General features: G+C 36.7%; 1 protein-coding gene across 7 annotated transcripts in view; it reads right to left on the bottom strand.

Annotated features, from left to right (window-relative positions):
* The window catches only part of CACNA1D (calcium voltage-gated channel subunit alpha1 D), a 209,679-nt gene that overhangs the window by 126,368 nt on the left and 65,236 nt on the right, over window positions 1-18,075 (bottom strand). For all 7 annotated transcript variants that reach the window (XM_026102807.2, XM_064518903.1, XM_064518906.1 and 4 more), the window contains exons 4-7: window positions 11,102-11,241; window positions 7,065-7,207; window positions 5,487-5,639; window positions 4,701-4,897 (exon numbers count right to left, since the gene is read on the bottom strand). In XM_026102807.2, coding sequence (XP_025958592.2) covers window positions 4,701-4,897; window positions 5,487-5,639; window positions 7,065-7,207; window positions 11,102-11,241 — 633 coding nt within the window. The remainder of the gene's footprint in view (window positions 1-4,700; window positions 4,898-5,486; window positions 5,640-7,064; window positions 7,208-11,101; window positions 11,242-18,075) is intronic.

Genomic DNA, 18,075 nt, shown 5'->3' with positions numbered 1-18,075 from the left:
AACCATTCTTCCAAATTTTTATCCAGCTGGAAAAGAAATAAATATATAATGGTTTTCTTCCTTTTAGCCTACACACAATCAGGAAAGTTGTCTTGTACTACTAGAAAGGTAGTGAGAATACCATATCTGTTGTTCTATACGGAAATAAACTAAAAGAAATATTGATAGCATTTTTCTATCTTAAGATACTTAGGTTATTTACAGTAACATTAATGCAATGTCTGCTTAGACACCTGCATACTTGAGATCTGCAAAAGTGCAACGCAGTTTGCACAGATTGTGTCACAGAAATTATTGCTTTTATTTAAATGTTCTAAATTGCCACAAGGAGTATATTGGGGCATACAAAGCTCAAATCCTGAGGTAATAAACACTTTTATAAGTGCACACTTTTTTGTAAGCAGAGGATTTCTGAATGAAATATTTTTTAATGACGACATATATTACCATCAAGCAGTAGTAAAGGACATAGTTTTAGAAAGTTGTCATGTTAGAAAAGGGTATATTGAAAAACATCCAGACACCACTATTCCTTAAACCTTATAACAGTTTTAAATATATTTCAGATTAGCTAGACATTTCCATTAAGGAACTGTATACTTCTAACATGCATCCTTGAGAGAACATCTTGTTAAAATATCAGTATTTGTCTTAGTAGGCAAGAATATGTAAGACATCATGTACTATTATCCAACACTGCAAGCCTGAGTGCTGCCCAGTCTTCCATCCTAAAAATCTCTAGATCAGCCTGAATGGTGCTTTTAAGCTCATGTAAGGTGTTTGATGAGCTGTAAGTATTTGAACTAGTAAAGCAACTTCTGTCCATAAGATTGGCTTCATACAAGTCATTAGCCACCAATATAGCTGCACCATCATTTAATCATCTATGCTAGTGATCTGTCATGCCAAGTAGTTTGACTGTTTCACAGAGGCACTCCTCTCATTCAAATTGCAGTAGTCTGCATGTAGATAACAAACTTCACTGTTGAGAAAGCAAAAAGAATTGAATATGATAATTCTGGTATTCATGGAGAAATTGGGGGGTTTACTGGCAAGTACCAGTTATGTGTGTTCCTTATGCATGTTCCTACTTATCCAGTAAAAGAGATAAAATATAATGCAGTTTACAAAATACATGCTTGCCATTAGTAAACTATAAATCTGGATTGTTTAAAGACACAAAGAATTCTAGAGCCAGATTTGTAAAGAAAAGTGAACATATGCAAATGCAGACTCAGATTCTGTAATTTTTGAGTGCTTGCTAATGTAAATTGAAAATGCGGCAAAGAATACTAAGCTCTCAGCTTTAGAATGTGAGCCAGAGCATTAAAAACACAGGTACACAAAAGCTGCCACTTTGCCAACAACAAGGACTGCACTACTTCCAAAGCTAACGGCATAAGCCTTCAGCTGGAGCTAAAGAGCAAATAGTCTCCCCTGACTGGGAGCAAACACAGTCCTGATATAAATGGAGAAGATGTACAGACGTGCATTCACAAACATATTACACTGTTCAGGAATACATATGCTGCACTGGCTGGTGATAACAGCAAGGACACTACCCCTTAACTTCTTATTGCAAGTCTAGCATTTGCCACTAAAAGCCACATTTTTAGTAGATGAAATACATAATATACATGCTAGCCAGTGGGTTGCATATAAATTAGAAAAGAAGTGGCGAGACACCGACACCCTAGTCAAGCATATGGGAATCGGATGCAAATTGGCAAGTAGCAGAATGTCCATTTGAGTCACCAGGATCCAAAGGGTGTCCAGCAGTAGCAGGATCAAGCCCTCAGTCTATATTAGATGCTCCTAAGAGAAAAATCATTATTGAAGCTTGGAGAATTTTGAAGCAGTTTACTGCTGTTAACCAGGTGATAACGAGCTGTGCTAGCGAGTGTTATTGGAAGCTGTCATTTTCAGCTGTCATTCTTGCTAACAGAATGCCAATAACACGATGCAAAATATTGCACGTGTTTCACCCACTCAACTTACACCTGCTAGCAAGATAAGCCTACGTAGCTAATTTTACTGTTCACATAGTGAACAAATGGAAATCAGAATTGTGTGTTTTCTAATGTTTTTATTTACTTATTGTGTTTATATTTTGTTTAAAACTCACCCAATCTGGGTCTCAGCTTTCTAATTGGGGGAAGAGGGTGCAACAAAACCCATACACGCACACACACACTATATATATAGGTCTCCTTCGCTCTTAAGACTCTCTATTGAAATCTGATATATTCCTAACATTTTTATGATTAAAACAATCTTTTCCATTTACTAACTAGCGATAGCTAAATCTACCTCAGCTTAATCAAGGGGTAATTCATGTAAAATGTCATTGCTCCTGTCCAATCAAGTGATGCCAACTTGACAATGGGCAAATCACTGGGTCTACCAAAAGAACCTAGATCTGTAACTTAATTATGTAAATGTATGTTAAGACAGACTCAAAAGTAAACAAAGTATCTGACTTTCATTACATTTCACAAGGTCAATATGTTTCTTTGCTTCTCCGGCTAATAATCACTATCATTGAAATAGAATGAATACTGACATCTGTTTACCTACAAATGTCTTTGGGAACTCATTACAGAGAAATACATAAAAATAACTTGTGTGCAGTTTTTCAATTTTGATTTTTCTTTTGAAGTAGTCTGATCATGACAATTTTCAGAGTACCCTATTTTATTTATTTTTTTTTTTTTTGTAGTGTTGATGGAGACTTCACCAAGATTTTAAAAACCACATCTGATCAATTCTTTGGGAAAAAAGGTGTTTACTACTGAGACATTCAGTTTAACTGTTTCTATAGTTTTAAACTATCCTAAAGCTTTTAGACTAATTTTCCTCATAAAGATTAAGAGTTGGAATTATCAAGTACCAAAATCTGGGTGTACATTTATCTTGAAAAATTTTTTAAATGTGTGTATTTTATCTAGAGAATCATGTCAATCCTTCCCTTTCCTTTTGGGGGTGGTGGTGATGAAAATACAACTGCCATCACCACAAAACACAAATCATATAAGGCACATACTAAGCCTACATGCCCATAGTCTCTTAGAAAATTAGGAAGAGTTGGAGATAGAAAAACCATAGAAGAGAAGTCTACACTATCAGAAACAATAAATTAGCACATGTGTAACTACTGTGCTATTGTTAGACTCTTAGTATTCAAGATTTGCATGTTTATGGCTAATTTTATGTGTCTAACAACAGACAGTAGAAGGCAGAGAATCTTAGTCAATTTTTTTGTCTTTCAATCCTAAAGGAATGCCAGTTTACAATTTTTGTTATTGTGTAACAGTGATCTTATCTCACAGAGTTCCAGTATCACAGATTTTTATCTGTGACTGTACACACTAGTGTACTTTTTTTTTTTTTTTTAGCTACAGCATATTTCATCTTGATTTGAAGCAAATGACCACATTAAACATAATTGCTCTTTCACAGGATAATAATACATCCTTAACTGTATGCAATACTTCACAGAAGATTTGATATTAAGAAATAGTACCACTTGGCCACACTGACTTAATCTGTAAACCATTGTGAGCAACATATCCTAGAATGCAATTCCAGTAAGGAATGTCTTGAGATAGCTCATTCATTTTTAACAGCTTCCTAATAGTGATCCTTACTATTACGCAATTTTCTTCTTTCATAAAAATTTTTCCAATAATCAAACTGTTCAACCTACATTTGGTATAAGGTCCTAACTGCTGCAAAGACTTACTGCTGAGTATTAAGTAGTACAGAATATTCGCACTGGTTGTCAGCAATTACATTAGGGAAAACAGAAATCCAGAGTTTTGGGGTTCAAATTTGGTTCTGCCATAGACTTCAAGAATGCACTCAGACAAGTCACTCAGGTCAGATATGTAAGTGCTTAAAGATTCATATAAGCACCTAATGCCCTTTGACCAGAACGTGGCTAGGCAAAGAAGTGCCTACCTGCCTATTTAGGTATACCTTTAGAAATCTGTACATTCTTTTTCTCCATTTCTCATTTGTAAAGTGAGGATGAAATAGCTCTGGTTTCCCACTCTGTGTCCAGCTGTCTATGTTGCAAGACTGTGGAGGTTCCATACCTTGATGATAAAGTAGCATTTAAAGGTAGGGGCTTACACCAGTAGCAGAAGCCTTTGAATATCTTTTGCCATTTTCATGGAGACAATGTTGGGCTTACAACTCTTGTGAGTTTAATTGTTTCTGTATATTTAACAAATATTTTTTAGTCCCCAAGGCAAGCAATGACAGATGAGCTCGTCTGGGTCTAATTAATGTTAATACTGTGAAATATTTTGCAGAAATATTGCAAAAAGAGAACTCTTAAGCTTAATCAGAAAAGACATACTTAAGAACTGTAGGCTTGCATGAAAAATGCAAGTCCAAAGGACATAAATATATTACATTTATCCAAAAGGAATAGGGAAAAAAAAAAAAAAGCCACCACAAAGACACACACACACACCCCAAGCAAGCAATGAATAAATATGTTTCTAAAGGGCCTTTTTAGCCTGAGGAATCCACTAAGATGCTCTGACTGGAAGAAGAATGCAGCTGGGCTCCTTTACTGCAAAACTCACCAAGATTTCTTGCTTATAGTGTTATAAAACATAGCTTATTTCTCATCTGAGCATTGAAGCTTGTTTAAGAATAGGCAAAGCTCAGTGTTTTATGAGGTTACTTACCCAGTATAACACATCAGTCCATCCTTCCATGGTGATGCACTGGAACACAGTCAGCATGGCAAATGCAAAATTATCGAAGTTGGTTATGCCTCCATTCGGTCCAACCCATCCACCCTTACATTCAGTGCCATTCATGACACACTGACGTCCATTCCCTGAGAATGCACAAGGTGCTGGGTCTTCTTCAACTAGTATATCTGAAAAATGACCAAAAAAAGACACACCACACCACACTCATATCTCAAATTTTTGTGAATTAACTCTGTGTGAGGAAACATCAGCCATGTTGGAAGATAAGTCCACATATCAGCTTTAGAAATACTGAGAGATGGTGTTCATGGGAGCGTCAGAGCCTTTATCTCTCTATGTCTCTCACATTTAGGGCCTACAATCCTAAAGTTGTTTAATCGAAGCTGAACATATGAAAGACTTCAAGTAATTAACCAGTAAAAAGAAACACGTTTACAGTTGTAATAATATGACATCTTTTTAGAATCTTCCCACGCTTTTTGCTTTCTTTTCATTGCTCTTTCTACACTTCATTACACTTCAAATTAACATATTCCTTCCTTTCACCAAGAATACAGTTCTAGACTAATCTCTACATTTAGTCTGCTTCATTACAAGCTTAGCTGATAGAAATCTAGCCTTAGCCACCAAATAAGATCTCTCACAATGATATTTCACTTCTTTAAAACTCTCTGAAAACAAATGCTTTCGCTGCATCATCGTGACTTGAAAGAACAGAATTAAGCCCTTAGTGTGGTTAACAGCTTCATGACTTACCTGAATCAATAAGAAAACAAGATTTGTGCATTTTTCCAATAAAAAGTTCCAATCCTATAATAGCATAGATTATGATTACAAACAATACCAAAAGGGCAATATGGAGCAGGGGGACCATGGCTTTTATAATGGAGTTCAAGACAACTTGTAAACCTGAAAGAAAAAAGAAGATATGAATCAGATTTCAATGCCTTTCCTTATACTGATTATGAAATCTTCTGCAAATATACATTATAATAGATTAGTGTCACCAACTTAAAAAGTTTCTACGGCCTAGAACCACAAAACGTTACTGTAATGTAAAATACTTCATAAGAGTTAGCTTTGTGTCAAAACCTAATTATTTCCTCTGTTAAATAAGGCTTTTGCAGAAGCTGACAATGCTTGAAATATGTCAGAAGTTTTTGTTGTTGTTGTTTGGTTTAAAAAAAAAAAGGGGGGGGGCTATAGTCAGTGTATGGCTGTAGGTGATTTTATATGACCTTTAAAAGTCATGTGCTACAACTATGACTTTGTGACAAGTCCAGAAAATATGTAAAATGAGACAAGTGCAGAATCGTATCTGTGATCTGGAACGGTAACTAGAATCTTGCTACATGGGAAAATACATTTTTACTCTAAACAAACTTCTATTTTAGCCATTTATTCCTCACATCATTTTCAGAACTACTTTGTTTTCCTTGTCTTTATTTTTCTTGTCTCTTTAATTACAGATTTAGTCAATTTTTACTCTTACTATAGAAGTAGATCCCAGACTAATGAGGTGAAACACAGTACCAATGGGGGGGGGGAAGTGAGGGGGAGGAGGCTCATTTTTATTTCAAAAGATTTTTTTTCCTTCCTGTCATTTCACGAGAATGTTTCCTTCTTCCCTGCAATTCTTTTGCTAAATATACACTATCACAATCATTTCCATGTAACAGACTGATGTAATACACACAGCGTTAGGATTCTTCTTTCTATTTTTATTGGAAAGAGCAGAGTTGTAAGCCATAAAGCTCTTATTCAGCCAAAATAACTTCAATAATTAATAATGCATGGAAAGAAAACAGAAAGAAATATTAGAAAACTTAACTGCTTTTTTTTTTTTTAAATAGTATTGCTCTACTTTTCAAGTTTCCTAATCTATCTGTTAGATCCATTAAGATAAACAGAAGGGTAGGAAATATGAAGTGTGTAATGTGCTTTGGCAAACACTTACCAACATATTAAGTATTTTAGGCCCACCTACACTTTCAGATCTCCAGGATTTTGAAATAAAAAGTCTGAACTGTATTTTCTGGTGTCCTTGCATTTTAACATGTAATTTGCTTTTACATAAAGCTTCTAAAAATGAAGTACATTCCTTTGTCTGCTTGCTGAACTGTGTAAAAAGATCGTACACTGAATGAATTCACAATCCCTTGTTTGAGTTCAAAAAGGATATCATTCATCTTGATACTCACTTTATCTACATAGCCACATAACAAAAATCAACTTTACATTATCGCATTTATGCTAGTGTCTGGAACGAGAAAGTTAAATAATTAAAACAGTTATAGTATGAATTCCAACGGAATTAAATAGAAAAGAGCTTACTGGGCACTCCTGATACAAGCCGGAGAGGTCGCAATACACGAAAGGCTCTTAGGGCTTTGACATCAAAGCCACCAGGTTTGCCACCTGAGTGGCTGCCACCTTCTGTTTCTTTGGTTAATTGTTCCAAAATTACACTAAATAATCTAAAAAGTGAGATGAAGAGAAAGGTCATCACCATGCATTTACCATGCAGTCAAAGGTATTAGGAAGTTACCTGAACAGCAGATAATTCTTAAAAGTTGTTCAGCTGTTGAAGTGACACACATACTTACTCATTAAATCCTGACAGGAAGAGTTATGAAGTGCAGGAGTTTCTAATCCCTCCAGAGAGGGATGATCACACAGTATCCAATAAATTAGTATTCTGCTAGCATACAGCCTCTTCTATTTTTAAACACATGAAGCTACTTCGCCACTTCTTTGTTCAAGCAGTTTAGCTGTAAGGTTTGGAGAACTAGCTTCTCTTTAGAACACAGAATAGATAAACACAAGAAACCATCTGTTTTAATTTTTATAGAATACATGAAACTCCAAGTGACACTGCAGTTCAATATTCTAAATCCAGTCAGCAAAAACTGACTATATTAAGAATAGAGTCCAATATTTAATAAAGTCCAAAAGATTTCTTACTCATAACAACTTTGAGGATAAAAATATTCCCAGATGAGTCACTTAATATTTTGTATTTCTTGACTGAAAAAATGAGCTAGTCATTCATTAAAACAGTTTGGAAGACAAGATTCTTATTTTTCTTTCCCACTTTCAACAGCAATTCAAAGTGACCAAGCAGTTAAAGTTCAAAATAGTCTTAGATTTTATTTTATTTTGGTATCTGCATTTCAGGTGCATGGTATTCTAGACAGCAGCTCTGGACCATGCAAACCACAGTAAGCCCCTCATCCTCTGCAAACAGTCTCAAAACTTGCAAAACTGAACTTATAGTGAAAGGATTATGAAGTCAATAAAATTTTGATAATCCCATCATGTGTTTTGTACTTGTAAAGGACTCCTGAAACATAGAGGCTTTCAATTTTGTCAGGAAAGATTTTCACAGCTCTGGTTACTGAATGTCTAACATGACAGAGTTGCTAGAAATCATGTAACATTTCATAGCTTGCCCAAGCTAGAATATTGAAGGATTTCCTCCTCCCCAGTAAGCAGTCCATCTGTGTCAGTCAACTCCCATCACCATTCCTTTTCATCCTCCTCCAGAACGAAATGCAGCCACAAAGGAGCAGCATATGACTCTCAGAATGAACACCAATGCAGCAACCTACCTACAGTCATAGCTGGAGAAATCCAGGCATTTAATTCTTCAGGTCCTGATTCAGCAGGTTAATTTAATAGAACCATAATTCTAAGAAAATGAGCCATCTCAATGAGTTCAGAGTGACTATTCATGCTCTAAAGGCAGACACAATTAAACAGACTTCTGAGTCAAGTCCTGAATTAAGAGGAACCACTTTCAGCCTGTCAGAGTCCATGTATCATTCAGAAAATTGAAGGGCTACAGGTATGGGAAAGTGCTATGAAAGCTTTCTCTTTTAGACTCTTATTCTTTCACTGGAAAGAATGAAAATTATGTGGCAAAGAATGCAGGACCAGGCAAGTAGTAGACTGCTCCATAAGTAATTCATGTTCTGACTGGTTCCAAAGAGAAGTGACAAAGACAAAAAAAATCATGACATGCACAGCTCTGTCATTTTATGCCTGTTGCATAAAGCCATTAAGGTATAAAACCACCAAGCTCTTTTATTACTGAGAAGAAAAGAAAGACATTTATTCTCCTGTACAGTTTAGTAAAGTTTAAATTCCCCATTTGACATTAAAAAAAAAGCCTCTGTACATGTTTCCCTTTTCCCAGTAGGTTTTTTTTTTTTTTTTGGGGGGGGGGGGTTGGTATAGTTGAAGACTTATGTTAGTTTCTGCTGAGAAAGCACACAAAGCAAATTTCATCTACCATGCTGAATATAGGACATTACGGCAGCTCTTTTGAGGCTATTAAAGTACATAATGAGATTTCACAGTGACACTAGTCAAACAGAACAGATCCAGAATTGATTCCATATCCACATTGGGTTATAAGTGAAAAAAAAAAATCAATTTTTCACTGGGCTTTTCTCTTACAGACTAATTAAATAAGTGGACCCATGCTTGCTTACTTGCTTATGTATTTTTCTACTAATTATCTTAAAAGATGACAGTACAGTGCAAGAGCAAGAATATTGCTCACAGAATTTTGTCAGTGCCTCAGGAAGGGGCCACCTCTGTCTTCCAGGTAGGCTGATAACAACCTAGAATATAAATTCATACTCTAAAACAGTTGTTCTTGAGCTAGGATTTAAATCTTAGTGTTGTATTTGGGGTATCTGATGAGATGTAGTCTTTTTTTTATTATTATTATTTTCTATGGATTCAGTGTGAGCATTTGATAGAACTAGACTCAACCTCTAATAATGGCTGTTTTATGAGTTAACAAAAAATTTTTTTAGTTATCATGTATTCAGGACAGAGCCAAAGATAGAGGTCACATTAATTAGACTGCTCCAGGGTTACTGTAACTCCATGGTCACTTGACAAAAAGGAAGAGGTCTATTCAAGTGACTGCCTGGCAAAAGAAAAGAGCTTTTGTTTATGATATTCTCCACAGCTACCCACCAAGCTTCCCCTCCAGGCACAGAGTCCAATCTGTTGAGAACGACTTGACTTGATGACGGACCTATTTACGTACAAATTTTAGTTCTGGACCAGAACTGCCTGAATGACAAACAACTAGCCCACATGCAATCTCCTCAGTAACTTTTACTACCTCAGAATTAAATACTTATGAATTGGGCATTCACACATTTATAATACTCCACAAAATTTAATAATACTTTATTATAAATTCCTTTAATTTGCATTTTTTCCTCCGCTCTTAATGTAGTGACACATGTTAAGAGCAGTATACTCTCAAATTCCTGGCTCATTTCAGTTACAGTTTGAACTTAAAAATGAAGTTAGAATGGCACATTGTATGCCAACATCTGCTTGGCAAGCCAGCCACAACATACAGAGTTACATGTAGAGAGTGTCCTCCATGTACTATATATCAATAATGTTTTTAACTAAATGTAATATACAGTACTGGAAATTACTTGTTTCAATACGATCTCTTCCATCTTTAGGGAATTACAGTCTATGCTGTAAGATTAAATTCCTTGATAGCTGAAGGTATGATGTTCTAGTCAACTAGCACAATAGCTGAAGCAAAGCTGCTGGCACAAAAAGCCAGATCCTTCATGGATCGTAAGTGCACGATACAAGTGCAGCACGTAACCCTCCGCACACTTCCATAACTTGCATAAGGCCTGAGTAGTTCCTCCTCAGAGGGGCAGGACAAAGTCTCCAGGGTTTGTCCTGTTGTTGGGGGGGGAGGACAACACTTTTTTAAGCATATGTTCTTCTCCAGGCAAGTCACAATATTGCATGTCAGATCCCAGGAAGGTCAAGGAAGCACTCAGTCACTCTCTCAGTCTCCCCAGATCATTCTCCCGCATCTCAAAACAGGTGGGTTCTTCCAGAGGTCTAATGTAGAATAAATGAATTCTGCACCATCTTCAGTACAAGGATAGATGAATAAATGACTTAACATTGCATGGACCTAAGCAAATAAACCTTTACTCGTATGGAAAGACAAAAGGAGTTCATCTGGGAAAACTCAGGCGGAAAAAAATTTGCAGGACAAAAGCTGAAGATAGTGTATCTTGCTGAATTTTTTTTAGTCAGAATTCAGAAATCACTGGGAACTTCTGCCATAAGGCCAATGGCACAATATAGTCTACAACAGGCTACAACCTTGAAAACTTTTAGGACTTTATTTTGAATTCTTCATTCACATTGGTTTTCTCTCCCCTCCTCCCCCCCCCTTTTTTTTTTAAAAACTCCGAAAGGAATAAACATCAAGCTTAGGCCCTTGCTCATAGCCAAGCAGACCTATATCTACCATACTGCAAAGAAGATTTTGAAACTGTTTTATAGTGAACTATGTTACTTACCCTACTACTACTATTACAAAATCCAATAAATTCCATCCATTTCTTACATATGCGTTGGGGTGCAGTAATAATCCATATGCTATAATCTTCAAAAATGTTTCAACTGTAAAAATTATCAGGAAGGCATATTCTACTTTTTCCTGTAAAAGACAAAAAAATACAATGAAGAAGGAAGTAATTTAACAGCCCTTTTTCTAGTTAGAATTTGTTGTGGTCAAGCAAGCTTATTGATCAGGATTAAGAAGATACAGTACCTCATGACAGTTTATTTAATGAGTTTTAATTGCATAGCATTTAACAATAGCTGTACTGACAAGGTTATAATTACATGATAATTTTCCTGTTTTCACATTCCTTGCGAGAAAGAGAACAAATATCAAGGCTGTTTCTGCAAACAGGCAAGTGCGTTGTACCTTTACTTAAGCAAATAGTCCCATCAATGTTTAAGGGTCTACCTTTGAGCCAGAGTCAGTATCATCACATACTAAGGAGCTTCCAACAGCAAACTATTCACTGATTCTACTTTTTTTAAATTTTACACTTGCTTTCAACCTTTCTGTCCTGACATGCAAGTTTACATTGACTTATTCTTCCTTCCACATCACCAGAAATAGTTTAAATTATCCTGGTACAGTTGAAGAAATTGCAAGTTAGTGCATCACCAGCTTGCATCATTTATCACATTTGCATCAATGATTTTTTTTTCCAAACACTTACTTTCTTCATTTTACTAATATTCATGTCTTAAACAGGGCTATATGTGGAAGCTCTTTTCATAGCTAGCTGGATAATATATTTCTGTGGCTTCTTCTATAGTAATAACACATTTGAATTTGGATAAACTGTAAAAATCATTGCTATCAAAACAGATCAGTTAATACATTTGTTCTTTTTACCTTCAGAAATGATCTTTTCACCACTTTGTACAATTTTTTTAGTTATCTGTTGCTATGCAAATATTAGAGCCAAGAATACAAGAAAAAGAAAGTGAGTCATGGTTTTTTATATTTGTTTAGGAACTCATAGATGTTGTACATTGTTATCACATACAATGTTGATTATTTAGAATTTAAACTGCTCTGTAAGGATTACAGTCTTCTACTATCATATACTCATATTACACACAAAACTATGTATATGCTATTTGTTACACAGCATCGGCACTTTCACATACAACCAAATAAAGAACAAACCTTGACCATTTACAATTTAAAAGAAAGATCCTATGCATGTCTTAATTTGGGATGCCAGGTCGCTTTTTGTTATGAAAAGGCCATCTAGTCTTGTTTATGTATAGGAACATGATATATTGTTTTATAAATCTGACATCGGTGAACTTAATAAATGGCAGAAGCTTATCAATTAACCACATACTCCCACCCAGGCCTTTGCCTCCAACACGTGTCAAACTGGGACCACTGAGCGCACCACAGCTTCTCCCTAGTGCAAAGCATGGTTCCTGGATCTCATCTCATCTGCTCATCTCAGTCCCATTCACCTGTCTTTTCTCCTCTGCTTTAAGCACTGCTCAAACTGGAGCACTTCACCCAAGGCAGCTTCTCCTCAGCTGCATCACATTTTACAGGAGTTCTTCAGGCTCAGTAAAACTGATGGAATATCCTCCTCCTCCTCACTACCTTCTCCCTCCACCCCCCCAATATACATTTCAAAATCATCCCTTCAACTATCAACTTTTCACCAACAAACAGGAACAACTACTGGACAACAAGAGTGAAGTGGCCAAACAGAAGAAATCTGAGTGACTTGTGCACTGAGAGCCATCATATTTCTTTGGCTATAGGACACCACGGAGATTATAATATGAGTTACCAGAAGTCCTGAGAAACATACTGTAGAAATGCTGAAATTCAAGCAAGTCCTACTATGCACACATTCCCCAAGAACAGCTATTTCTGTGTCTCTGCATCTAACCAAGTCTGTAACTCGGATATAGAAAGATAAATAATTTAAGACAACATAAGGAAGACAAAAATATCACAGTTGGCATTTGCTGTGGGCAAAATACATATCAGTTATCATAGTAGTAAAAGAAAAGGTGAAACAAGAGAGATAAGGAATTTAATGTATGCAAATCTGAACAACTTCTTCACATGGTAAGATCATAGGATTGAACAGGGCCTTCTGGGCCAAGACGACCTCTTTGGCCATCCTGTCCAGTGTCCTGCTATTACAGGCAAACATGTAATTTAATCCCATCCACAAACCTACCAGACTACATCCTAAAAAGCACCTCTGCCCTTCACTGCATCGCTCTAAAGTATGTTCTGACACTCTACTGCTATTTGGGCTAAGCATCATTCCTAATCCTAGCATAACTTACTTAATGGCTGCATTATATATGATCCAGTTCAAATCTTTGTCACAACTCTACCCTACTACTTGGCATTTATTTTTAAAAACAACATTGCTCTTGCTCCTGTTAACTTTTACTCACTTCTACTCCGATTTGCTAAACAGTACTGCAAACACTCTATTGAAGCAAAACGTGATACAAGTCAAGCTCGTTTTTTAAACTCAATGGTGATAACTCTTACTGTCACTAATATATAACCTCTGGTTAACAGGCCAGGGAGAAAAAAAATGATGCTGCAATTTTAGTGCAATTACAACTACATCTACCTTTCAAGATTGAAAAATGACAGTACCAGGAGAATAAGCATTTTGGAGCAGACAAGGTAAAGTGAAATAATGTTTGAGCACTAGTAAGGAACAGTTTCTGTGGATGGATATAACTTATAGAATATTTTCTTTTGGGATGTTCATAACTGTTTTCCAGTTTTTCAAATCTCTCTCCACTTAGTAGGCACAAAGTGGATTTTCAATGTTATTCTCACCCTTTTTGCTAAATAAGACCTCCTCACAATCTGCTTATGGGGCAACACACTGTCATGCCTATCCGGCCTAGACTGAAAATAACCAGATGCTACACTTCCTTCTTGTCCCACTTTCTTTCAGGCATTAGAAGGGCTATTCCAAAGCAAGCCAGAACTCTGGATGGGCAGTGACCAAGCCACAGACAAGTCCATTCATTACCAGGTAGTAGAGTAGAGAACCTGGTTCACTTTTCCTTTCCTTTTTAGTGCTTTCTCTATCTACAGTTTCCTCGGTGTCTTCTGAAAATGGGTATATTGATGTTGTCAGATAACTTGGGTCTTTCATTCACTCTCAGGCTTGAGTCCCCTCAGCTCCACACTGTACATGTTGTTTCACACCACTCACTCTCCCTTGGAGCAAATGCCAGTTCTTTTCACTACAAAATACCACTGCCTTTCTGGGGATAGCTCAGTTCAGGAACTGCTCCCAAAAACAGTAGGAAAACAACCCTTGTTGGTTTGGCTCCCTTCACCCTGTCCAGTCCCCCAACACACCTGCAGCAGGAAGCTAAGGTCTAACAGTGGACTAAAGCTGCTTGAACAGGACTTATAAAGATGATGGAGCCAAACTCTTCAAAGTAGTAGCAGATAGTAAAACAAGTGGGAACAGCTACAATCAGTGGCTTTGGAGGTTCAGACAGGATGTTAAGAAAAGCTTCTTAACTAGGAGGATACTGCAGCACTGGAACAGTTTACTCAGAGCTGGTGGAATTTCAGCCTTGGAAGTTTCGAAGACTCATCTAGATAAAGCCACAGCTGACATGATCTAGTCCTGCCCGGAGCTAAAGGCCTACGTGACCGCTAGAGTCCTCTCCCAGTTAAACCTTCCGTAATTTCTGTAATTCTGAGAATATCTCATGGGAAAATATGGATAGAATCAGGACATGTACAGCTACCTATATCCACTACACACGCAAAATGCAAAAGCCTCTGCTGTCTACATAGTGTTGAACTCCGTGGGAAAGTTTTCCTTCTCTTCTGTGAAAGGATGGCAAGATTTCCACCCATCCTTGTTTCCTATGGTAAAGTATACATACACCCTGGTTCCAGAATTTCCCATAGGTATGTTTATAATGGATAAAAGATAGAATCAGACATAAATACTATTAACTGAGCCAATAGCACAAGGAAGAGACGCTTTTTAACATAATAGCCCCCAGGTAATCCAAGAGCCATGTTTCCCTGGAAACCTTCAGAAAAAGAGAAGGAACCCAGAGATTTTTATCTGTCTACAACCAACGAGACCTATCGTTTTCCACACTACATTTCTTCCTTCCTTCCCTTCTTCTATTCCATCCTTCTTCTCCTCCTCCTTTCATCTTTTATCTTTCTTTCTTCTTCTCTCTCTCTCAATCTCTCATGCTTGCCTTTTTTTTTTTTTTAATATATAAAAGTCATGGCTTGCATTTTTTGCAGAGGCTGGAGGAATGATTTGGCCCAGTCATTAATAACAGTATCCAAAGTACAGGCTGTGCTTTCCTTACAGACTGTTTCGTAAGTGGGCAGCCAACAGATGTTCTAAGACAAACTGCAAAGTTGACAACCTGCTCCCCCTCAAGGAGGTACTGGCAGTCCTTACACACTTCTGTAACTTCTTGCCAGTCAGTACAGACATCAATCTTTTCCTCTCCAACCTAGATATAACTACAGGCCATGCATCACATAGCCTGTCCAGAGCTTAAGTGAGCATTACTGAAGAGTAAGTAAAGTTGAATCTACCATCCCATTTCAGTATTACCAGAAAGGCTGAAGAGAAAGGTTTACAATATAGAAATAAAATAAAGCAGTAACAGGTAAGCTAAGAATATACACAGAAAACTGTAGTTCTAACAGTTTGAGGCATACATTTATCCTACTTTCTTACCTGTCTCTACAATGGAGAAAGCTACTCCTGCACATTCTTACCCTGTTCATAAGCAAATACTTTATCTCAACAGAAACAAAAGGGTAACACTAAGAAATAAGACAACTGAACTAAAAATAAGGAAATAACTAAGGAAATTTATATTAAACAAAGAAGGCAATTTTAGTTCTAGAAATTGCACAGATTAAATTAGAAATTGCACACAACTTCTAATATCTATATTGAATTTAGTTCTACACTGCATGACAAAAGTAGCAGATAAAAAACAGATAGCTGGAAATCTAAAGAAAAAAAGAAATATAAATAGTATGTCTGCGTTACCTAAAGATCTAACACTATGTCTGAATAAATTAGTAGTAGCTTGTCCACTGGTTTCATTCCACACAGAGCTGGGTCCTTTCTCTTCACTCTACACAGAAAGCGTCCAAGTCCTGCAAGGTTGCCTAACACTTCTGTCAACATGGAAAAGGCTAATGAGTGCCACTTTGATATTGAGTACAACAGTATATATAAATTTTTTTTGACTTTTTTTGTACAATAGTACAAAACAAAGGCTACTCTTAGCCATTGGGTTTCAGTAAGATCATTAGAACTTCTTTTTTTGGCAAAGCAGCACACTTGCTTCCTTACTTTAACTAAATCAGCTTAGCAGAAACCCCACTGCTCAGGAAGAAATTCCACACACACCCCCCTCCAGCCAGATGGTGTACATTAGTCATCATTTATTATCTTTAAATTTTCAGAAGCACGGATATAGGCAAAGCTATTGCTGTACACTGTGATGTGATACACTGAAACCCAGCATCTAACTTTAAGATGCCTCACAAGAAAGTTGTTTCAAAATATGAAGTCTTTAGTGTGTAAAATAATTAAGAGTCTTCTCATATTAATTTTCTACTCTATGGGCACCAGAGATCTGGATTATTTATTAACTGGGGAGAAAATATTTTTGCATCCATAGACCAACACACACACATCAGAATAAAAACAGCTTACTGGATGAAGTGACTCACTTAAAGTGAAGAAACTGAACTGATCAATTTTCTGCAGTTCAGACATGCACAAAAAAAAGGCTTTGATATTCTTGGTTGGGGGTTAATAATCAATCATGTGCTATTAAACAAGACCAGCGACTCACTGATGCCTTGACAACATACACAGCCATTTAATTTTTGGCAAAGAGCTATTTTTTTCATATTCTGTCATTTTGAAAACACGGCATTTATTGTAAGGAGGAAAAAGTAACAGTTTTGAATTTCAGAATATAAGGTCATTTGATTTTGCAATGCAAATATCTAACTCCTCCTTAAAATCATTTGTGAACTGCATGAAAGTGACACTAAAAAAGGAAAAGGAAACATTGTTTATTCCCTCACATGTGAAAGGGCCCTTTTTCACATCTATAAAATGCTATAGCAGGTTGCCAATACAGAAAATGAAACAATAAATATGAAATCTGTACATCTGCCAACAAGAAATGGGCAATAAAGCTTTGTTTGTCCCTTTAAAGCTGATGAAATAATTTGCTTCCTGTACTAGACTTCAAAACTGCTCTCCCTTCAATTCAATGATAACTTTTGGGTTAACTATCTCTTCAGATATGCTGTGGCAACCCAGGTAGGCATTGAAAATACAGTGTTTTAAGGATGCGTGTTCTGACCAACCTAACTGAACTATGTTGCATCTTCCTGCACATTCCCCTGAAGGAATACAGCTAGTGCTCAACTATGCCAGACGCCTGAATTCACGTTTTTGTAAGTGCAGTTTCCACTTTCTGACAGATGAGCTCTGCAGCAAAGTTATTATTTATTTATTTATTTAAGAGGGGGGAGAGGAAGGAGGGAAATCACTTTAGATAGAAATATAATTACTTTCATAATTATTCTACTTCAACATGGATATAAAGCCATGGACACTGTTTCCATACTTCACGTGCACATGATGCTCCATGTACATGAGACCGTTTTATGTTTCACCAGCAACATCTCCTGGCCTTAAATTGCTCCAAAGACACCCCCATCTCCACATCTCAGAGCACGAAGAGCTGACCAGACCCTATGACTTCAACTGCCTCCAGCTATGCAGAACCCCTGAGGGCCAGGATTCCAGTGAGGAAAGGAAGGAGATAGCTGACGCAGACAACATTTTTAAAAGACAGTTACTGCACACACGGATTCCACTTTCAGTGGCTCAGTTATCTGTTTCTACTTGAGTAG

The sequence above is a fragment of the Dromaius novaehollandiae genome, chromosome 12 (genome assembly GCF_036370855.1).
Source record: "Dromaius novaehollandiae isolate bDroNov1 chromosome 12, bDroNov1.hap1, whole genome shotgun sequence".
Classification (NCBI taxonomy): Eukaryota; Metazoa; Chordata; class Aves; order Casuariiformes; family Dromaiidae; genus Dromaius; species Dromaius novaehollandiae.
Note: the sequence above shows the minus strand (reverse complement) of the source record. Positions and strands in the feature narration are given on the sequence as shown.